Source organism: Erpetoichthys calabaricus, chromosome 12 (assembly GCF_900747795.2).
Source record: "Erpetoichthys calabaricus chromosome 12, fErpCal1.3, whole genome shotgun sequence".
Taxonomy (NCBI): Eukaryota; Metazoa; Chordata; class Cladistia; order Polypteriformes; family Polypteridae; genus Erpetoichthys; species Erpetoichthys calabaricus.
Window position 1 is genome coordinate 132725720 of NC_041405.2, and position 24816 is coordinate 132750535.

General features: G+C 37.7%; 2 protein-coding genes across 10 annotated transcripts in view; one reads left to right on the forward strand and one right to left on the reverse strand.

Moving 5' to 3' along the window:
• The window catches only part of armc6 (armadillo repeat containing 6), a 494113-nt gene that overhangs the window by 348099 nt on the left and 121198 nt on the right, over positions 1 to 24816 (forward strand). The window lies entirely within an intron of this gene.
• gatad2ab (GATA zinc finger domain containing 2Ab) overlaps positions 1 to 24816 on the reverse strand; it is a 68019-nt gene that overhangs the window by 5522 nt on the left and 37681 nt on the right. For 7 of the 9 annotated variants that reach the window (XM_051934647.1, XM_051934648.1, XM_051934649.1 and 4 more), the window contains exons 2-8: positions 3952 to 4240; positions 1986 to 2112; positions 1749 to 1880; positions 1377 to 1466; positions 1095 to 1226; positions 771 to 962; positions 201 to 483 (exon numbers count right to left, since the gene is read on the reverse strand). In XM_051934647.1, the coding sequence (XP_051790607.1) occupies positions 201 to 483; positions 771 to 962; positions 1095 to 1226; positions 1377 to 1466; positions 1749 to 1880; positions 1986 to 2112; positions 3952 to 4232 (1237 nt within the window). In that variant the 5' untranslated portion in view covers positions 4233 to 4240. The remainder of the gene's footprint in view (positions 1 to 200; positions 484 to 770; positions 963 to 1094; positions 1227 to 1376; positions 1467 to 1748; positions 1881 to 1985; positions 2113 to 3951; positions 4241 to 24816) is intronic. The other 2 variants (XM_051934645.1, XM_028816248.2) reach the window with 1 other exon arrangement.

A 24816-nucleotide genomic window follows, 5' to 3' on the forward strand; every position in this document is an offset into this window, starting at 1 on the left:
TTTAATGCTTCATCCCAGTTTTTACTAGTACTTATTTCTGGTTATATCAAAATCCTAAAGTCATTATACTAATAAAGTATTTTACATTGATAAGGGAATAAAAATTATGAAATAGTTTTATTAGGTATACTTAACATCACGCATTTACTCCAGATAATGTACCGATTACTACCCAATTTTCAAAAAGATGAGCAACATACCTTTTCCTTGCGTTTCTAGTAGGTTTTGCACCACCTCTTCCAGTCCCACCAGGTAAATAAATTCATTGTTAGCGGCACTGGGCAAGAAGTTAAGTTCTGGTGCTGGAGGTTTGGGTGGCGGAATTTCCAACAAGGTTTTCTCCAGCTGCTTGCGCAGTGCTAGCTTGGCAGCAGCCTGCCGGCTAGCAGGAGAGTCATTGCTGTTTACCACCGAGGTCACGCTACTGCCTGTTACACTGCTTTGAGATGTTAAAGAAGGGCTCTTCAGGTTGGTTGGAGAAGCCTGTATATATGGAGAAAGGAATACACAACACTGTACTAGTTACATTCTGTACCAAGACCATTTAAACTTGGTGGTTCATAAAGGTTAAAATGGTGACCTTTACTATGAAGAACATATTTAGTAATTCCAGCTATTACTGAAGAAACTTTACTTCACACGATGTGAACTTAAAAGGAGTCCTTCTCAAATGATGATTTTAATGAGGCTGTGACACCTCAATCTGGTCACTTCTACCAATAGCTATACAGTCCAAAAAAAGTGCTGCTGTCACGCTGTACCTTCCTTACCTGTGGAATGTTTACCAGCAGGCTGGTATTGGATACATTGGCAACTCTGATAAGCCCCTGCTGGATAATCCTCTGACCTTGCAGTTGCACATTAGGAACTGATGCCCGTGGTGCCAAAAGCAGTGGAGGAGGACCAGAGCCAGAAGGCTGCTGCCTCAAGCCGTGTATTTGCTGTGGAGACACAGAAATGGGCTGATATGACATGAACACAGGCAACATGAGATGCATAGGCACACAGACAGAGAGAAGGAGAAACACATAGTAAGTCAGAGAGAAAAATAAAAGCGAAAATTTTGGATCACATGCACCATCTTCAGCACTCACCGGTGCTCCTCTGACCAAGGGTGGCATGACAATTTGTGTATTCTGCTGGGATCCCAGCTTAGAGGACACTGGCTGACCTCCTCTCACCAAGGGTGGTGGGATCACTGTACCTGAGCTGCGATTAGATGACACCTACATTGGGGGTGCGGGGTGGGAGTGGGATAAAAAGGCAAAAAAAAATTTGATATTTATTATCAGAGGATGTAATGTAGCATCGCAAACAAGGTGACGAACTTGCTCAGGTTGACAGGATTTACCAAAAAATAACAGTTTTAGACTTACCGGTAATATACCTTTGCCAGGAGCAAGACTCTGAGTTCCCCTTACCAAAGGAGGTGGAGTTGCCACAGAGTTGCTTGATGCTCCAGTGGTCTGTAGGCAAGATACAGGGCGAAAGGTTAAATCTTACTTGCAATAAACCCTAAAAGGCTGTTTTAAGAAAGTGTGTGATATTCTGCAAAGTTTAATAATAATAATTATTTGCATTTACATAGTGCTTTTCTCACTACTACAAGCGCTCAGCAATTGTAGGTTAAGGGCCTTGTTCAAGGGCCCAACACAGCAGAGTCCCTATTAGCATTTATGGGATTCGAACCAGCAACCTTCCGATTGCCAGTGCAGATCCCTAGCATCAGAGCCACCACTCCGTCTCACCTTTTGCGTTGTCGTCTCTTTTTGGATCTGACTCTGCCGTAACTTCTTCAGCAAAACCAGCTTTGCTTCCTCTAACCGTAGTTCTTCTTTCAATTGTTTGATGATACGCTCTCTTTCTTCTGGGCTGCTTTTCTGAGAACACAAATGTATACATATAAAATGAACCTCCTGTTTTTAAAGGAGACACCCAAAAGTACATAAAATGTAGAATCTGCAAAGTTGCTGAGCAAGTCTTACCATGAGTGCTTCAGTGTTGGTCTCTTTAGAAAACCTACTCAAACCATTCATCTTTGGACTAGAGGGCTCATTGTCAGACAGGACAATTACATCTGGTGAAGGCGCGCGACGATCTTTCTTGATTTCGCTAAAAAAAAAAAAAAAAGAAAGGGGGGGCATTTCTATTAGGGTTAATTCATACACAGGAATAAGAAATAATTCTAGGCTCCAATCAGTTACCTATATGACTACATGTGATTCCCTACTAGCTGGAAGAGGTTAGCGGCTTAACTGAGAACCTTTGATTTAAGTCTAGAAATCTCAAGCACACAAGAAAATCCATGGTGAAGCATTACTATTCAAAGTACTATAGACACTGTCATGTTAAACTGCTTCGAGATACTAGTCATTGCACTACAGGAACACAAGGTTGTCAAAAACTACAGGAGGGTAAAATGAGAAAAAAATCTGGCAGTCCTATAAAAAGAGGCCACAAGAGGGAGACACATACTCAAATATTGCTCACATTGCTAGCACAAAGGGTACTAAGTTTCTAACAGTTGCAAAATACAGGACGCAGTTGTGACAATCTAAAAAAGTTCTGGTAAGGTTGGTGGAACCACCACACACCAAAACTCATACCAATAACCACAGCAGCTTAAAGCAGATACTTGTAAATTCATAACAAGGAAAGTTGTCATGGCATGCTCCACAAAATAAAAGGAACAATTTTTCTTAGACATGAAAACTTAATTCCCAAAAAGCTGATTGGGAAGCATAAAATTCATGTTTACCTTAAAATATTTAGCAAAGATGGTGCAAGTGAGGAAGGATCAGCAAATATCAGCAAAACAATGAGGATGCTTCAGGTTTATACATTAAATTCCAAAATTAAAAGGGGAAAAGCATAATTGTTACTTTCAGCAATCTTATATGAACTGTCTCAAGCATATAAGATACAATTAAACTGTGTGTGTGTTGGGGGGAGGTATTTGATCTTTCTTTTGATGGTTTTTAGGATTGCAGGTGTGGATACTTAACCCTGCACTTTGCTCACAAGTATCCACAGTCACTGTGCCCACGAAACACAGCAGAGGCAACTTACTTCCTGTATATTAATCACCCTACCAAAAGGGTCACATGACCCAAGCAGTTCACTCTGTGGTCATGTGACACACCCCCCTTCACTGCTCCTTCCAATGTGGGAAACCATGGCAACAGCCAGCTGAAACCGGTTTGTGACACATAGCCTTCATTTTGTGAAACGAGGTAGAACTCAGGTGCCGGAAGAAAATGGAGTTACTGGCTGTCTCCTAAAGTTGAATAGGGATTAGTTATCGTCACTGTGTGTGGTGGGGGGGCGGGGGGCTTTATGGTTTAGAATGATGACTACTTAGCAGCGGTGAGGACTGAGGAGGAGGCATTTCCTGTTTGAAGCAGAGTCAACAGTCACTTTGTCACATGGGACGGGTATTATTAAAAAAAAAAAAAAACAACAACATGCACCACACCCCACACACCAAACAGAAACCTACACGCTAACTGACATGTTTGCCAGGTCTGGCCACCATCTAAGTATGATGAAGTGTAGTGGCAACCTTCTCTTCATAATATGGCACAATTAAATCTACAGTGCTTTACTGATAACATTTAAAGTAATGCCAATGTAAAATAAAGTTAAATATTTATGAATTAAAATATAAACAATTAGAAGAGACAAAAACACACATTTCCCCATAAATGGAATGAAATGGTTAAGAAAATGGACTAATAAACATATGTATAACTATCAACTAAGTGCACCGGAGGCTAACGAGAAAGGAATCCTTGTTTGACTATGAATTAAGCCATTAACTGCCTTTGTGACATACATTTAACCTAGGCAAATACATCATGGTAGATTGTAGTAAATGGCACACTTTCAAATTAATTTCAGAATTCATTTTCAATGCTTTCTCCAAAGGCCTATTTCTCCAAAAACTCTCACCTTTTTGCTGTACTCATATCCACAGGTTCATCTCCAGTCTGCACTTCCAGTTTGATGGTGGCTTTGACTTCCCCACCCTTGAAGATACCTGGCACCTTGGTAACAGCTGCAGTCCCCATTTCACTCTTAACTTTTCCATCAGGTGATGTGATCCCATCACTCTTCAGATGGTCCGTGCCCTTTTCCAGCCTCATCTTTTTCACATCCACCTCACTAGGGAGGGAGTCCCGCTCCAGAGCCCGTTTCTGACTGCGGGTCTGACGGCCGGCTTCCTCCGACATTACAGCACCTTTGGGGACAAGCACATGTAAGTAAACATTCTGCAAAATGTTTTATATTCGCCATACAATAAAGTATCTGATTCTGGAATTTTCACAATAGCTCAATTATTCCGATACCTTAAAAGTAACTAAGTTATGAAAAATTTTGGATTTAGGGTGCAGAAAGCATGTTCTCTCCAGATTTTCCTTCCACAGATGTATTGGTTAAATTTATTTTAAATTTAGTCCCTGCAAATTGACCCTGTATAACTGTTCAATGAGATGGATAAACACGCATTGTTATCACTCTTTAATATTTTCTTTATCAGTATGCTACTGCTGGAGTATGTGAATTTCCCCTTGGGATTAATAAAGTATCTATCTATAAACAATTTACCCACCTCCCAAATCTCTTGGTTCCTGCGTTATTATGCCCAAAGCACTCAGAAGCAGCTTCAGCTCCCCAAAACCCTAACATGGGGTTGGGGATATGTGGGATGTAACAATACTATAGTATACTTTATCACTCTCACTGAAGTTGGAAAATATATGCCACAGAATTTTAAAGGACTAAAAATTGAGACTAGAAATAACTGCCAGGGAAATAACTGAATGAGAGACACTGCCTACAGAAACTTAGCATTGCAGAAGAATGGTTTCTTAATTTTGGCTGTGAGCATGAGAAAGTAGTAAATGAAACATGCTGCCAGCAGTAACTAAATATTCAGAAAATTCTACAGAGAGATAGGTAATAAATGGCCGGCACAGGTATGAAAGCAAAGGCCAAGATCGAGTAAGCAAGTGCTTATTTATACATTAAGTAAGGAAAAATAGCATTTATGACTATAATTTTGAAAACTTTTCAAAAGCACTTCTCGACACTCCATCATTTATCACAGTTGCGAATTTCATTGTTTCATGAAGCAACTTCACACTTTAACATGCTTCACACACAGCAGCGCAACACATGCATGCTCATCTGTCATCTGATAAAGAAAGCTGACTCAAGGTCTTTCTCATCTCCCAATGACATCACTGGGAGTCCACATGACCCTTCCCAGGATTCACTGGGAGACACAGCATTTTCCAGAAAACTGGTCTGAACCGGTTGATGGGTGAGAGGCGCTGAAGTAGGTTTAACCCTTTGTGAGGTTGTCATGCTATGTGCCCTGCTTGCAAGGGAGAGGCAACTGGCATTCCAAAACACAAGTCTATCCTGAAAAAGGGGGAGGAAGAGGAATTTGTGACTGGCACGAATACAAAGAAAGAAATGAAGGTTACAAAACAGAAAATGACACCCATAAAAAACTGCTAACACTAGGAAGGAGCAAAAGGAGACTAAACAAAAAGGGATAGTTGAGAAATATGAGCAGAGAAAAGGGACATCAAACAGGAGGGAGAAATGAGGGAGGATGAAGAGTAGTGACACAGACCTAACAAATGTAACCAGTTTTTTTTCCACCATTGTTGCCAGAAATAATTGCTTTGTTTGGTTTTAATTTTTATATTTTCTGCATTTTCTGATATTTTAAGTTGTTTATAATGTGTTTGTTTTAATTTATTATTTATTCAGTGTCCTTGAGTTCTTAGAAAGGCGCGTTGTATAAATAAAATGTATTATACTTTAAAGAAGAAATGAGCAAAAAAAGTGGCACTACCTTTAACTACTATCTATCTAAAAAATCAGAATGTAAAAGTTCATCTGTCCACATCCTTTAGATGATTAGCCCATTTTTACACACTGATTACAAACACCTTTAAGGAGAACTGTGTCAGAAAAGTCACACACATTTTACACACACACACACACACATATACACCCACCCACCCAACATATATGCATACATACACATATAGATATGCTTACACTTTTTGCTACATTGTGACAAAAGTATCTGAATTGCTCCCAGCCTAAATATATCCCTTACCTGTCCATTCATGGATGAGCCAAGATCAAAGATCATACCTAAACATGATAGAGCAGTAAAAAAAGTCCTCTAATTCAAGGTGTTTCTACTAAAAAGACATTGCTAAGTGACCGAGTGCTACTCTCCTGGGCTTGTATATAGTTTATTTAAAGTTACACTTTACCTTGTACTGACTAAAAAAAATGCAAAAATGGCTATACAGTGGAGGCAATCCAACATCAATTAGTATTTGGACTATCCAGAACAAATCAGTTAACCAAAATATGATGTACATTTAAAAAAAAAAAAAATACTATGCCGAGCGTCCTGGGATAGTTTGTTAGTATATTCTAATCATTTTCCACCATATCACCCGTACTAAATCACATATGGAGGAGGTGGGTGTCTTGTTCTGGTTGACTCAAACAAGTAAACAAGCACAAATGGACACAGAGCTCACTGTGTACAGAAGTAGGCTGGGAAAGAGCATTGAAAGGTCAAGAAAATGACCAATGATAATCGTGATCAAATTTTGAGCTGTAGGTAAGGAAAGGATAACAAAAAACAAAAAAATGACATAAGGAATGTGATGCCTTATTTTGGTTGTTGTATCAAATGTTTAGTCAGCTTTCATTGACAGCAAATATAAAAATTTTGCTAAAAACCTGTAATTCCTATAGTTACTTGTTCCCATTAAATTCAAAACACTTTTTTCCTTGACACACAAAAATTGCTTTGAATGAAAATCTCATGTTAGCTTTACATTCTCATGAGCATTTTTAATAAAACATTCAACTCACAAGTGCATATTATAGCTGTTACGTCTGCAAGTGAGCACTGGTACACTTAACCGACTTGCTTAAGGACACACAAAAAGTCTTTAGCAGGGAATGAATCAGTAGCAGCATTACAGTTTACAGATCAGCACTTTGTCCACTAGTCATACAGCATGTTGTAGTAATTCATTTGACAGTCCGGTACATGCTCGACCAACTTGAACTCTCATCCTTGAAAACCTTAGACATTAATACTAACATTTTCATTACAAAGAAAGCAGTACAAGCTGTCTGTAAGACAAAGCTAAAATATATTTTGCTCTATGGCTTTCTTTAAAGGTTAAACTTACTATCCACTATCTATAAACATGCTGGGAAGTGTACCTTGATAAACTACATCAAAAATAAAAGAAGCTTCTTAAACCACTCAGTAAAACCCATTAACCTAAATTAATCATCAACAGTTCAGCAGCCTTTACATCTTCTATTGCAAAAATCTGAACGTTTGTCAAAAATAATCTAATGCATAAAACCGCAGACACCCAGGCAACTATTCTCTTGGACCCACAGTAAAGAAGAAAAGTAATTCAAAGGACACTCACATCTAAATATTCAAAATGGCCACTCACACAGGACAGAGACATCACTCAAGCATACATATATCATTGTGGGTCCAGGGACGTGGCACATACCACTGCTGGCCCTCTCAACTAGAAAAGGCCTTCCACTTCCTCAGTTTTATTGTGTGCGTGCTGCTGGGCATAAAAAAAATCCCTTGTGATTATTTATAGCATCTGATGTAACACTAACTCTGTACAGACTTCATTGGGTGTGTGTGCTGAAATGTACAAGGTGGAGATTTATGATTTGTACATTAAAATTTCTCAAAAAAATATTTTCTTTTCTTTAAATGTTAACATATTTAAAGTTGCTTCATTCATGTGGATAAGGGAGCTAACATACCTACAGAGATAAATACAGCTTCCAGTAGCAAAATGAAAAAAGATTTTTTTATATAGTTGACTAACCCAGTACTGCAATTCCAGGTAATCAAACATGTATTCGATTGATAAAGGATTAGGGTGAGAGCATAAATATTTCTTCAGTTTTTCTCAATGGTTTCATAAACTCAGCTTAACAATATACAATTTAAATAGCAATCACTACTTAATTTAAGGTAAAAAAAAAAAATTAAAATTGCCTTAATCATTGTTGAATCTAATGCAGTGCTTAATCACAAATGAAGCTTGCTTCAACTCTGGCACCAACATGTGCAACTGGAGACTAGCAGGCAGAGGAAGTGGAAGAATTTCCCTTTTACCTACTCTAGTTACCCATTCAATTGATGATTAGTGACAGCATTGCATTAAAAAAAAAAAAAAGATATTCAATATAAAAAATTTTGTAAACTGTTCAAAAACATGCTCAGCTTTCCTCATATTTAAAATTCAAATCATCATGATGCTAAAGCATATTTTAAGTGAGATGAAGCATTGCCACTGCTGTAAACATGAAGCTATGTGAGGCATGAAAGAAACTGAAGCAGAGAAATAAGCCTTCTCTGCCTCTGCTTGGCCTTGTCCTGCACACCTCTGAGCTCACTAAGACACACATAAATCCTGTGGGAGGGGTGTGTGTGTGTTGGGGGGTGGGACTGGGGCAACGCCTACCAGCCAAGCAAGGTGAGTGACATGAAAGCTGCTTAAGAAAATAAACACCCTACCCCACCCTCCCTCCCTCCTTGCTCTGTGGTAGGCGGGGTCTATTGAAGTCATAGACACTGCCCTGCAGAGAGCGGCACAGCCCTCTGCTGTCAAGACAGCTCTCCAATTTGTGCCGGCACAGCAGCGCCCCAAGGGTTAAGCACTGCCATTTCACTGCCGTTTGCACGTCAAGTCCATTAAGGGTGTCACCTCACAAAATGGCATCCATTAACCCTGTAGTTTCTATCTACACACTCGGGCAGAAAGTCAGCAAGCTTTCACACCCACACAGAAGCATGCCAGTGATCCTAGTTACAAGCCAGAATAAAATCCAAAACCTCTTTTGTCATCCTAGGTACAATTCAAATGTGCATCATTTTCAAAGGAAAGTTGTGCAAATAAAAACGTCTTCTACACTGACTGAAATCTGTCATCACAATTGTTCCCAGATGTCTAGGTAATAATGTCACAAGATGGGAGGCTAGAACCAGTTTCATCATAGACTGGTAAGCTTGCACTTTTGTCCCAAAACAAAAAAAATTAAGGAAGAGGCATCCCAGGATATTTTCAGGAGAAAGGAACTGATGATTTAGGCCACAAAAAAAAAAAAAAAAAAAAAAAATCTATACTGGGGCACAAATTTCTCCTTGCTAAGAGCTTACTCCATTTACTTATAAGACAACAGAAGAGCATTCTGTGTTAACAGCATTTAGAATTTCCTGCTGTTTTATGGATTTTTCAGTTTGCAAGAAATTTGACTGTCTTGGTCTCTCACTGTATTAGGGACCAGCCTGGATGAACACAAGCTGAAAGCAAAGACGATATGCAGTCATGTGCCTAAAAAAAAAAACAAACTCCCCTCTAATTACTACCTGTGGAAATGCAGAGGGGTCTCCCAGTACTACTTTTACCTGTATACTTTGTATCACTACATTGCCCAAACATATTTTGGTGGCTTGAGCTGTTCAACTACTCACTCCCTAAAAGGCAGCTTCACTTTTGGCCTAAGAACAGCCTAAGATAGTGATTTCCCATCTATAATAGTGGACAGGAATGCAAGGCTAAAATGTATAGGGTCTGCATACAAGTTTCTGTAGGAGCCACATGATAGCAGTAACACTCCTTTAATATGACACTTCCAAAATAGGATTAAACTTGTATACATTTTCAGGCTGTAACATACTGAATTAATTTCCTAACACATGTAAAAAAGTAGCACATTAATCAGTTTTGGCCCTGAAAAAGATTTACTCTTAATTCTCCACTTTCAATTAAGGTCCGCTGCTAGCAAGCATGCTATTACTAGAACATATAAGGCAACTTCCCACCGTAGGAACTTCGTTTACAGAGCCAAAGAGTTCCTGTACCTCATAGGCATTGAGTCACTTGTGCCCTCTGGCCATTTTCATGTGTTGTTTTTCCACCTGATAGGAACTATAATCTTTATGGAACATGCAACATGCAAAGTACAGTGATGGTGCGAAGTGTGGCGCTCCATTTTCACAAATAACTCGCACAAGCCCAGACTACTAACAGACTGCTTCGGTGCTCAAGGTCAACCAATCAGTACAATTTATAGAAGGAAAGTACATACCCTGGAATAGGAACTACCTATCAGGAACCATAAATGGCCCCATTTCCCACAGTGGAAATGCTACTAAAGTTCCCAGAGTGCATAAAAAGTCCCTGGTCCTTGAAAAACAGTCATGCTGTGGGAAACAGCCTAATGTGTGAACACTGCAGTCCAGAAGTGCTGCTTAGCTCTCTAGAGATAGGTCCTTGAAGAGGAGTGATCTTCACAATGATGATGAAGCACTTTCAACTACCCCACTTGTGAAACACACAAGACTCAAAGTGACACTGTCTAAACTAAGCAGGGTCTGACAGCACACAGAAATAAATTGTAGTAGATAGATAGATAGTAGTATCTCTCACAGCAATGTAAGTATTTCATCAATCAAGAGCAAAATACTTCATGCCTTTTCTGTGGAATACTAAGTTTTACTATGCGTGAGAAGAACATTTGTCTGCTTTGACTCCGATCACCTCACTTTTATGCATATACAGGATAAGAATATTTGCCTCCACATTAAATATAAATCAGCCCTCAATTGGAGGGGTAAAATTGGCCTCTAGAAATGACAAAGTGGGTGGAGTCAAGCTGCAAGCAAATTCTTCAGATTAGGTTGCATTTTAAAGGATGCTGTTTTTTTTTTTATTGGAAAGCCTTGTTTCACCAACCACAATAGAAGGTACTCAAACAAAAATATGGACAATTGTTCCTAGAAATAATGGTAAAGTACAGTAGGTAGGCTACCAATTTAAATCTAGCCTTGTGACAAACAATATGAGTATGCTTTCTCATACTCTGAACAACGATGAATCAGGCACTAATCATTAAAGCCCATCTCACATTTGATGACGTTTCCACCGATTTTTAGTCATAGCTTTCATTTACATAATCTTGGAGAGAGTCGGAGACGGACAGCAGCACACTCCTCCATGATGCCAATCGCTTAATGTAACATACCTAATGACTGAGACCAACTAGTCCATGACTTGCTACGGATTTTGTCTTTAGTTGGAGGGCGAGCTGTGTGTGCAGAAGAGCTGACAATCAAAGAATGCTCACCTGGAAATAATGCATAAAATGTAGTAACAAAGAAAAAGGAACAAGCAGGTTTTGAATCTTGCAAACAAGAGAGCCTGTTCTCTCTCTTGTCCATTCTATTTCCAAAAAATAACAGTAAAAACAAAGGGCCAAGATTATGACTGAACTTAAGCACAGGCTTTGTGAAGGAGGACTACAGCTGAGCTGGAAGATTGGCAGTTGGTTGGTAAATGTACCATGGGCTCCCATTTTCACATATATAATTTGACTCTTTGTAGTGATGAAATCAGCGACTGCTGTCAGCAAATCTTACACACCCCACAACAAATGGTCCCAAAATGTGACATTGGATAAAAGTGCTTAAGCCAAAGTGACTTACAAAAGAGGTCAACAAAACTAAGGACAAGGTTATAAAACTGATCATTACAAGCAAAGTGCTATAAACCAAACAGAATGCAAAGCTTGTTCATCATTCCTTAGTTACAAGAACCTACCAAAGAAATTATCAACTACAAATTTCAAGCACTTCTGAAGTGCTACACTGAAATCAGTAGTTTGGATGGAGGTTGGCAGCACATTCCACCAGCTAGGGGCTACACATTGAATCTGGTCTGGACTCGGATGCTGTTCACTAGCTAAATCTGAGCGGGCAAGTAGGAGTGTAGAACGCCCATAAAGCATCAAGGATTTGAACATAATATATGTTGCTACAGGTAGCCAGTGTAATAGCTGAAATGGTTCAATTTCTGAAATATACATTGCCCCAAGTGAGTTTTAGGCTCTGACAGCACAGTGCCATCAAGCAACAAAACCTAAAATAAGATCTACCTTACCAGTAGGGGAGTTGGCAGTAGGATGGGTGGTAAGCCTGAGAACAACCAAATGTGAGAACCTCAAAGAATAAAAAAAAAAATCCTCTGCAACTGACAGCCCCATAATATTAATGAGCTTGCCCCTCCCAGTTCAAAACCTTTGCTCAACCTCTGTCCTGTACCTTACATACCTGACAAGCGAAAATATTTTTGCCACTTTGATTTCTCTGCTTACAAGTAAAATGAGGCAGATAGAGCAAGGTGGGTTTTTCTTTGCTTTCTCTGGAATCATGTCTGCTTGTGTGCAGTGACAGTATGAGATTGATCTCTGCCTGAAGTTAAATCAGTACTCCCAGACAAAAGGAGTTTAGTAAATAGAGGGGCACATATTAACCAACTTCTCCAACTGAAAGGGAGGCTTACCAGAGAAGCCTGTATTTAAAATGGAAAACACTGTTCTTTCACAGTAAATTAAAAACAACCCATTCTCTTGACAACAATAAAAGCTATCAAAACGCAAAAATGAACAGACAGCTACTGGAAGTGGTAGCAAGTTGAAAAATCCTTCAAATATAAGAAAGACATCCAAAGTAGCGTGACTGAGTGAAGAAATCCAAAAATCTTAATTCAATTTCATATTTTAACACATTCAACCATAAATGTATTTGAACTTCATAAACAAACAGAAGTCCTAACAAGCAATAAGAGGAATTCAGGCTGAAATCACTGTACCAATTACAACAGTTAACAATTTCATGTTAATTATGACTTCACAAGACTGTAATTAATCATAGAACCACAGCAAAATTACAGCATGGTGCCAATAAGCTGACTAAGAAGCATGAAATATTAAAGCTGCCTACAAATACTTCATCCCAAATTAGAGATAATAAAATTACGTTTTTCTCTGTTGTACATGCATTATCCTGCTGTTTGTAGTTACCATTCAAATTTCAAACACAGAACATTTTAAATCTTAGATTGTATTACAATTAATCATGACAAACAATATGTCATAAATGTTTAACACTAATTTGTAGTCTTTAAATTATATTTGTTGTTCTGAAATCAGACACAGAAAAAAATTTTGCGCCCGCACACAACACCAGAAAGCCAGACATAAGACATTATTCTACATTAAAAAAAAAAAAACTAATATATTTGTGTGTTTTGAAACAAGAGTACCAGTGTCAGAAAATCAAGTGCCTAGTAGGTTTTTACAAGCAGGAATCATATTTAGTACAGAATATTGGAGCAAACAATATACCAGTAGTACTATTCTAAAGACAATTTTGTCTTGTACTAAAATCTAATTTATATGAGCCAATTGGGTACTAATATGCTAAATGTCTGGTCCAATTCTAAATGCTAGTGGCAGTGTTCTGAACCTGTAAAACTCTGCTGATATCTTGTGCAGGAAGGCAAGAATAAAAAAACAGAACAGGAAATATTTAACCATGAGGTGATAAAAGCAATGCAGAGAACTCAAACGTTAAAACTGCCAAAGGTGGTAAAGGCAATCTGGGAAGACGTTTGTCCAACATGATATGAACGTTTAACTGCAAATTGTGTCTTGGATCTAAAGCTCAGCAATTTGCATAGGCGAAAAAATTCAGTACCATAGTACATAAAGAGAAAGAGGTGTTGAACTAGCATGATAGCTCGATTGTGTTGACCTAAAGGAGAGATGCAGATAGATGATGCACTTGTCCATTACAGAGGTTCCTACAAGGAGTGATTTTGAGGAATCACTGGAGAACATCAAAACTAAATACATTTTAATTGAATTTTTGTGCGTAAAATTTCTTTGTTTTTCATCTGTTACTTACCCCATCTTGTTTGTGGTGATGGCCTAAAAAACAATCTCTTGATTTGATGCAGACTGGAGAAAAAACAATTCTGGGTACACTGTGCCTCAAATGATTGAAAAACGTCAGATTATTTTATCAAAGGCTAATGTTGTTGGCAGGCATTGTGGTTATGGCTTTGGACCCAGGACTTCAAACTCCAAGGCTGTGGGTTCAAATCCCACTACTGATACTGTTACCATTAGCAAGTTGCTTCACCTAACTGTGCTCCAATTGGGAAGACAAAAGAAATGTAACAATTTTATCTCAAATGTTTTAAGTTGCCTTGGAACAAAGGCATTAGTCAAATAAATAGGTCACTGGTGTTACTTATTCTTTAACATGCTATATATAGGGCTGCAACAAGTAATTGTCATTATCGATAATTGATTATTAAAAATGTTACTGACATTTACTTTAATCAGTTAGTGGATTGCATCATTAGACTCCGCACGTTGTGCCACAAAATTGTGTCACTACTTCATTTACCTGTGAATGCAATTGAAAAAAGGCAGATGGTAAGCAAGTGCCAGAGAAGACAGTGATACCCAAGACTACTAGAGTTGGGGAGCACCTAACTCTAAACACACACACACACACAAAAAATGTAAAATGTATAGGTCTGACATGTACAGCATGGGAACAAAACGGAAATGCACAAACATTTGAACAGCCAACATCCCCGTAAGTTGAATGTTACTTCAGTGTTATGTGATACAGATATATGAATGCAATGTTTGCTAGGCTATGTATAATGACATGATGTTTGGTTTGAAGTGTCTTATTCCAGCCCTTTTTTGGATGCAGTGCAGCGGCACACAGCACATCAACTGTGACTGAAAGGCGCATCACTCATTCCACGCAGGTGGTTCAGTGGTAGCACTGCTGCTTTGCAATAAGGGGATTGTGGGTTCGCTTCCCGGGTCCTCCCTGCATGGAGAGCGTTTTGAGTAATGAGAAAAGCGCTATATAAATGTAAAAGTATTATTATTCTGAGACAAAAGATAGAAGCAGGGTGGAAAAGCAAACATTCCAGACTAGCTAGCAATGGACTTCAAGTGGCTTTTGTACAATCTGGAGGAATATGCGCTCATGTGCGGAAAGCTCAACGTAGCCAGTAAAACATATTTTGTGGCAGGTTCACACAATTTTAAATGTGAAAATCTAGCAGAACGCTCCAAACAGCAAATGACGTGCAGCACATTGAGACAATGTGTTGGCTACAAGTAAATGTGCCAAAGAATCTGCAGTGGGAAAGACAAATGATCATGCATAAAGATACTAACTTTCAGGTAAAATAAACTAGGCATATTAACACAGCAAAGGAAAAAGTGAGTTTCACACAAATAAAACTATTTTGTTGCAAAAGAAAAATAGACTGGAGATTTACTCAACATATGACAACAATGTTTGTAATGCTGAACTAATTTCAAATATTACTGTAGACTTACAAAAAAAAGTCATGATGGTGCAAGATTCTTCTGAGGTGAATATTGTGTTGGTCAGATATTTATTTACATATTTTGCCAGTAAACTTTCTCTTTCACAGAAACTGGAAAATAAAAACTTAAACTATGTGTTTAATTTAAGTATTGGATAAATGTAACTGAGAATGCATAAGCCAAATTGCAAGTTTTGTTAATTTATTGAAATTTATTGTGTGTGTTCATTGCACAACCAGAGGCAGAATGGCTACCAACTGTTTTATTTACATTTATTACTATTTGTTTTCATTGTATAAATATTATACAAAAAAAATCTCTCTTTTGTTTAAAATATCTACAAGTAGTTAATTAAAAAAATACATTTCTGAAAATGTTATACAAATTTGTTTATTTGGTGATATGTCTTATTTCATGCATCAGTTGCTGCTCCACTGCATACAATTGACCATTTGTAAATCACTCATACATTAGATCAAATCCTGCATTTCCTAGTGACTTGGCTTTTAATGATCACTGCAAAATTTTACAGTGAAGTGTATTCTTTTTAATTTAAACTAGTAATGAGCAGGTATAATGTGAAATTCGAGTATATACTGCTCAGCCATAAGGGGTGGGATATATTAGGCTGCAAGTGAACAGTCAGTTCCTAAAGGTGATGTGTTGGTAGCAGGAAAAATGGACAAGTGCAAGTATCTTAGCAACATGGGCCAAACTGTGAAGGCTAGAGAGTCAGAGAATCTCCAAAATGGCAGGTCTTATGGAATGTTTCCAGTTTGCATGGGTTAGTACCTACCAAAAGTGGTCCAAGGAAGGACAACCAGTGAACTAGTGAAAGGGTCATGAGTACCCAAAGCTTACTGATGCACATGGGGAGCGAAGGACAGCCTGCCTGGTCCCATCCCACAGAATGCAGAATAGCTACTGTAGTACAACTTACTGAAAAAACTGCTGGCCATAAGTGAGAAGTGTCCGAACATACAATGCATTGCAGCTTACTGCATATAGGTCAGACTTCCCACACTGACCCATCCACTGCCTAAAGTACCTACAAGGGTTTGAGAGTATCAGAACTGGATTATGAAGCAAATGCTCTGATGACTCACGCTTTCTCATTAGGGTTACACAGTATTACGCAGAGATTTGCCTTAGGGTAAAGAAAATTAACAGTGTAAAAATGTATTGGGGTCTGAACTAGTGGGCCCCTGTATTATAAATCAAAACACTGGGAAAACGGATTCCCCGAGGACTTTTTACAAGTTGTCACCTTCCTTCAGAAGTAGGAAGGTAATAAAATAGAAGTTCTAATGTTTCAACCTTGGAGCACACCTAAAACGCCTCTACACCCTGCTCCACAATTCCAATCCTGGTGCACGACACTGGCTTCTCTGCAACCTGTCCTAGCCTTGGAGCATGCCATGAATGTCTTTGCACCCTGCTCCATGGTTCCAAACCCTGGAGAACAGTAAAGTTGCTTGCTCAAGTCTGATCCAATGTTACTGCCTTGGAACACTCCTGATTCCCACAGAAAGCTTCACCTGTGAATCTTGCTGCACAATGATCCTCCTCTTAGGGTGAATTCTCAACAGCTTTGTTTTTTCCCCCAGCACCTGCCCACTCTGTGCTACTTATTTGGAGCTTCACGGAGGAGGATGTGGGCTGCAGAGATACTGTATATACTTGCCTTTGTGTGCAGTCTCCCCTGAAGGTTTCCATCCCTCAGTGTTTCTGGACAGCAATTTTGCCAGTGTCATGGCCCTATGCGCTACACTGATGTATTAACACGAGTGTGGCGCACTTCCCTATTAGGCATTCAAGTGCCACTGTTAAAGACTGACATTGGCTTTTAATAATCGCTGCAAAATGTTACAGTAAAATGTATTCTTTTTAATTTAAACTAGTAATGAGCAGGTATAATGTGAAATTTGAGTACATACTGCTCAGCCATAAGGAGTGGGATATATTAGGCTGCAAGTGAACAGTCAGTTCCTGAAGGTGATATGTTGGTAGCAGGAAAAATGGACAAGTGCAAGTTGGGTCAGTTTTCAGCACTGTGCTAGAGTCTGATGGAGCAGAACAGAAAACCAAGATAAGTGCCAGTATGCATTTAGGAGTGCTGGTAGTCAAAAAAGCACTTGCTGACCATTGAGCTTTGTCAAACTTTTTTCCATTTTACAACATGATTATGTCTCTATTGTCTGTCTAGGACAGTATCTCTTTTTCAGTCATCTATCCACCCTATGTGCGGCACGGTGGCAGCGCTGCAGCCTCGCAGTTAGGAGGCCTGGGTTCGATTCCTGGGTCCTCCCTACGTGAAGTTTGCATGTTCTCCCCGTATCCAGTTTCCTCCCACAGTCCAAAGACATGCAGGTTAGGTACATTGGCGATCCTAAATTGTCCCTAGTGTGTGCTTGGTGTGTGTGGGTGCTCTGCAGTGGGCTGGCGCCCTGCCCAGTGATTTGTTCCTAATTGCGCCCTGTGTTAGCTCCAGCAGACCCCCGTGACCCTGTGTTAAGATATAGCGGGATGGATAATGACTGACTGACTGACTATCCACTTTATTGACTAGTGATGTTCTTCACAAGGCCAGTCAACTGCTTCTGCTGCATGCTTCAATTGCATTAAGCCAGTTCTCAGTGCACAGCATATATAGTATGTAGCATATTAGTAAATGTCTTAAAATACAGAATTTGACAAAAAAAGTTGGCTATTTTCCCTATAATTTCAACCAAATCCAAACCATTCAAGATTTTGGGGTATTTAGTTCTGCTACTTTTTACTCCTTAATGCTTATATATCAAAATTTTCTTTCCTAGTGTCTAGTTAATGGGCTAAATGTACCATCCTGCCAAATTTCAGCTTTATAACTAAACAAGAAATAGTGTTTTTGTTGACGACCGAGTCAGTCAACTTTGCATTTGTACCTCTCTCTCTCTCAATCAATAGATCTAGATCTCTATCTGTATCTATAGTATCTTCCACACCCACAAATGAAAAGCATTTATAGCTAGTGCAGGTTAACATTGAGCATACTTCTAAACACATTGCTAAACATATCCAAAAGGCAAAGTTAATTTGCCAATAAATCAAATGAAAATGCAAACAAGATGTGTACTATTACTATCACTGTCTTCAAACGTCGTCTGAAGACACACTTCTTTAAACAGCACTTGGGGGACTAAAGTCCCCATACTTTTTTTCTACCCTTTCTCTTTATATATATATATATATATATATATATATTATATATATATATATAAAAAAAAAAAAAAAAATTGTACTAAACTTACTCTTTTCTTCTAGCATGGTTTTGTGTACAACTTGGTCAGCGGTAACTTGTTTAATGACAGTAGATTTAATCCTAGCCTAAAAAGACTGAAGAAAAGTCATAGACTACTAAGCACTGTTGTAAGTCGCTCTGGATAAGAGCGTCTGCTAAATGTTGTAAATGTAAATGTAGTCCTTTTGGTAGGATGGTGTGGGTCTTTGTAATACCAGTGGTATCATAATATGGAAAGTTCTTGTAAAGTGCACAGTCCTGCAAAATAATTGAGTGCCAATCTCTGTCTTTTGTGCTTTGTGGTAACGCATGCTACAAAGCTCCTACAAAAAACACAGTTATTTATTTATAATTAATATATACTAGGGGGCCTCACCCCCCTGCTTGCTTTGCTCGCCAACCCCCTTGGCCTGCGCTATGCGCCAGCCACTTCGCATTTCTGCTGCTCGCGTGTTTGGATTTCACTTTCACCAACCAACAAGTCTTTTAATTCTCGTGGATACGCCTCTTCATTGGGAAGAAACGCGACTTTTCCCTGATGTCAACATAAATTAGACAATCTACAAGTCTCCAACTTAAAGTTTAAAGCTAAACAATAACTACATACCTCTCTCATATCATCTATGTCCATATATTCGATCTCTTGTCACTGTTCCGTTATTTCAGAGTAATAATTTCTGTTTGTTAGCGCAAATGCAATCTTTATTATCAGTTTTTGAGACTTTCGAATTTTAGTACTTTCATAATCTAACCTGCTCTGCATGCGTATCGGGCCAACGTTTTTGAACCTCTTTATGGTGTTCTACTTTGTCTTCTATTTCCGACCCCGCTTGGAGCTAAGAGAGCAGGAACTGTGTCTGACAATAGCATTCACACGAAAGAGAAATGATTGGACCGTGGTCGTGGTTGTAAATGTTTGAGTGGATGGTGGGACTTGTCAAAATCTCTTAGGGAAAAAGTCTTGTCTCGTGGGACCTGAAATTCTCTCATGGAAGTTGAAATTATCTCGGAGAAAGTCTTGTCCCAGGATTTCCTTTTATAACAGAGATATACACACATACATACACACACATACATTTTTACAGTGCCACAGTGGAGTAAAAAGGAAAACCCACTTATAATATACTTCTATACGATTTTCATACTAGTCTGATATTAACTTGCAACACCTGAGATGCAATTGGTTTTATTTTCTCCCCACCCTCCCTCCAGCTTTTGAGGATCCAATTCCTTAAAATTTCATTTTTCCCCTAATGGGGTTGTCAGCTTCAGATTTCATTTCTAAAAATTGAACAGATTTTGAATATCTTGGATTTAAATTTCTAAATCTGTCTGGAATTAAGAATGATACATTTAAATTTAACTACTAATTTTACTACATTGGACAGATTTTATTCCTCCAACTTGTTAACTTTGTAGCAGACTAGAGCACACTAGAGGAACCGCTCCATTATATCGACACTGACATCCTACTATACCAATACAACAAGTCAAATATATGGAAAACATCACATTTAAAACATCCTTTGTTAAAGCCAACATGAATATAAAAAAAGTCACTATATTAAAAGAAAGCTTTTGAACATTCTCTTCTGGTGTGAGACCCTGACTTCTTCCATAATCACGGGTTAGTGATTCTCATCTTCCACAAATGCATAGTTTTGTTTTCTAATTTTGGGTAACATTTATAAAGTGAAACTCAAGTCATGGCAATAATTTAAAAAACACTGAACAAGCTGTATAAACAAGTCTAACTGAACATAAGAAGTTTGTGATTGAAATGCAAGGCAGACAGACTAGTTTATTTAATATTACACATATGTGGTAATTAAGCTTTAGATAGGTGCATAAACTGCAAAACAGAAACAATTAGCTGTAAGTTCTAAATGAAACCATTCAAAACAATAGTCTGATCAACTGAAATGTTTTCACAACAGCTTTTCTGCAATAGCATTCTCATTCTATTCAAACAGTGAATAAATAGTGGTAAATATAACTGACAAAGTGACAATTATGTCCCGTTTGTCAGTACATTAACATGAAGTGTAGTGTCTTGGCATTTTTCAACTGGAATGTTAGTTTTAGCATACAAGGTAACAAAATATGCCATAAACTTTCTTCTGTCATAATAAGATCTGGTACTACAAAGAATGGTCTTCATGTAATGTATACTACCTTTTGTTTTCACAATTTTCTAAAAGATATTTGTAGGATTCTGACATACCTTTGTCTCCTCTCCAGTTTACTGAATACTTAATTAAAAAAAAAAAAAAAAAAAAGCACAGAAACTGTTCTCCTGAATATTGTGCATTATTTTGGCAAACTTTGTTCATCTACAGTATACATTTTTGAACATGGTCAACTCATTTCACCATCTTGGAGGCCCTGGAGCCTATACCAGCTTACCTGCACTTTCCTGGGACACATCTGTTATGGCTACTGTTACAAGTGAGGATTGACCAATACTGACCCAAGGGCAGAGTATATTTTTAGAATATTTCACATTAGCTGCGAAATGTGTATTTCAAGTTCAACTACCAACTCCACATTCATGAATTCAATCATCTTGTACATGGTCTAAACATTGCTAAAAATTCTCATTTGCCATTTTTAGGTAACTTTAGCACTTCTCACATATTTAAATTTTTATCAAACTATGAACTAGAGTGCACTGCACAGAATATAACCAAAACATTTAAAATGAAAGTCTTCACTAGTTTCTACATTATCACTGCTAAAAACAAATAGTTTTATTTATTGGAGGAGGGGTGTGGATCACAGATGGGATTTGAGAATCCTGCTTCACTGCAAGCTTAGTAGAGGGTTTTTCGGACCGGTTATCAACCTAAGCCACAGGAGTATGCGCAAAACAGTTCTATTTTGCATTCTGTTTCAGGGAATCAGTGCAAAAAACTCTTTAAGCATGCAATCTTGTAATTGTGAAATGCAAAACTTGCTAAAGAGATTTTCTGTCTTGGAACTGCAAATATGGCTAATAAAAAGGTTTTGCTGTTGCTGTTAGTCAATTTTGGTTAATGTTATTGTATTAGGTTGTGATGGTTTCATGCCTACATATTTTTTTAAACCCGTAATCCGTATTTTTTGGTTGTGCAAAACAAATTTACAATAACGCCTTCACGAATCCAATAGTGCATGTACCAGAAAATATTTTCCCATGGAAAGAAAGGCTGAAGATCAGAGTATATGGGTTTTGGGTCGGTTCAGGTCTTTATATATCAATGTTTATGTATCAATAGTGTGAATTTCATTGATCATGAAACAAATCTTGCAAAATATAGATTTTATATTCCCAATACCATCATGCAAATAACAAATATCCCTAGTTTCACTCCTGCAATTGGTGACTACTGGGTTCCAAAAATTGATTCCTTGGTTCGAAGATTTCTGGAAAGCTCCTGGTTCTGCATTGTTCACACATGCCCTTAGATGGGAATCTCAGTAAAAACCTGGGATGGCCTAAATGCCTCAAAACACATAGCTGTGTCAATACAATAAATCAATATTTTAAGATTAAATGATTAGATACATAATCATATAAACATGAGAAGCTGAGTTGTTTGACTAAAACCCTTCTAAATGTGTAATTAAAACACAAATATTACAAAAAAAAAAAAAAAAAAGATATTCACTTATAATCGGTAGCACTTGTGTCCTGTTTAATTTTCACTACAAAAAATGGTTTGCTCTTAAATAGATTACACACTTTCCTTTACCAAAACATTTCCAACAACCCAGTTTGATTTTGAATAGTGTTTATTCTTCAATGGCTTAGAAAGTTGGAAAGTGATTTCTTCTACCAGTGTGAACTAGAATGGCAGGTACAACCCCAAACTGCCTGAAAATACTGGAGACTGCAATATTATGATGCTAATATATGTGTGAAGTTTAAAGTTCTACAGAAATTTCTCTCTCAGCCCTTACTTTCAAATAGAGCCTCTTAACCTTTATGTCATGTGCACAGATGAGTAATCCTTGAGGACCAATGTCTAAACCATACTTTTTAATAAAAGCACAAGGTGATCTTTAAATCATGACTTGCCCCAATGCACCTCAAGGAGGGATTACACCCGCTTGTCCCAGTATTGAAAATACAAAGACATGTCAAAGAAGTTAGACGAAATATCACCTATCATCAGTTTGGAAGTCTGCAAATGTATGAAGAAATGGAAAAATATGAGAGACAAATGTTCACATATGGAAGAAAATGTATTATCAACAGGAACAGTGATCCTGAAGTGTGAAAACTACATGCATTTTAATGGATAATTTGCTTTTTCTTGAGTGCTACAAACACTGCTAAGTAGTGTTCAGACATGTGCCTGCACCCCAGCGTGACACAATTATAAGCTGCTTTAAATGGAGTGGCACGATACAGAAGTTTAAAATCAGTCTTAAGGAGCAGAATATTAGTTTGATGATTGAGAAATGTTTAAAAATCTGCTCTCTGAACAAGCGTAGGTCAATGAGCATAGCAGTACAGTAAGTGAATTTGGCCTAAAATGTACTGTGATGGGGTTTGCTAAGAATCTTAAGTTTTGACTATTTTACTTATGAAGATACAAACTAAATATTCAAAAATTAAAACAGGCTGTTCCAGAAAGTGCAAAAAAAAAAATACATAAAAATACATTTATACAAAATACAGTGTCTGATGTAAGACACTAAAATATAGTGCAGTTATAAACAGTTCTTTTAAATTCAAATGTCTGTTTTTGATCTCAAATAAGATTTTTAAAACACATTCAAATTGTATTAAAATAGTGGCACGCTCTCTAAAAACCCTGGTCTAAGTAGGTGTTTACTAGCATAAGGTCAAAGTCTGTGTTTTGGAAAACAAGATTCAAGTTGTATCAGAAAGGAAATTGTGTCCATTAATCTGCACAACACCTATACTTTCCAATGAAGCAGTATTCCTAAAAATCATTTTTCTTTTTGGATCATTATGCTGTTCTAACATTATAGAGAATTATAGACATGTGACAAGAGAAGTAGCAAGATTGTTATTCAATGTCTATGCAATAGGTCAACGAAACATTTCAGCTCAAATTTTTAGATATTGCATTGGGGGAATACATACTTATATAAGCTGCCTGAATCAACAAAACCAACTGCTCTTATATCAAACACTATGACACGAACATGGAATGAGTCAGTTTACGCTATTACTTCTAAACTTAATGAATTTTTATAGATAAATCCTTATTCTGCTTGATAAATAGTGCCTATATTCCCCAAACATCATCCCCATGCTGAAGGTAGCTTTCATCAGCAAGCACTCAGATAAAAGACATAATCTTATGTTTACAACTTGAGATAAATCACTTAAAAACGTCCTCCTTTATCAAATGTAATGAGTAAACCGGCACTTCCACTCTGAAGACGCTCCATCCGCTGAAATCTAAAAACTTTACATACTTCACATTTGGGATGTCTTCTTTGGCTACGAAGTATGTAATTTATAGGATTTAGATCAATAGTTCCCGAACTTGGTCCTGGGGACCCCCTGCAGCTGCAGACTTTTGTTCCAACCAGATTCACAATCAAAATTATAATAATCAGTAACAGCTGATCTCATTTTATTAGCTGGCGTTTTTTCTCTTATTCTGCATTCATAAAAGCATCTTAGTATGTTTTTTACATTTATAAGACATTACAAAATTTCTGTTTTTTTCTAAAACTTTAAATGCTTAACTCTCTTTTGTTGTTTTCTATTATTTTCCCCTATTTCTGTGTAGTTTGCTCCCTTCATTGGACTCTAATTGTGACAATTAACAAGCAGAGCAAACACCCAGGATGATGAAAGCTGAAACTACTTCAGTGTAAGACCCACTAATTAGTAAATAATGAATTAAATAACCATAACACCTGGAAAAACAGAATGAAAATCAGAATGAAAATACTGTTAGCAGGTTAAAAAAACTCCATATTTCCCATATAACTGCTATTTAAATAAAAATTACCAAACAGTTGGGGTCAATTTAAAAATTACAAAAAACCGAAACTGGGAAATGACGACTCACTTAATTAGGAAAAACTGCAGTTGGTTGAACAAAAATCTGCAACCACAGGGGGTCTGCAAGACCGAGTTTGGGAACCACTGATTTAGAGGACTGCTTCTTTGTCGTCAGACTGGGCTCTTCAAAACAACTGCTGCATTTGTTGTTCAAACTTTGCCTACACCATTAGTCTTTTTTTGTACTTAAAGC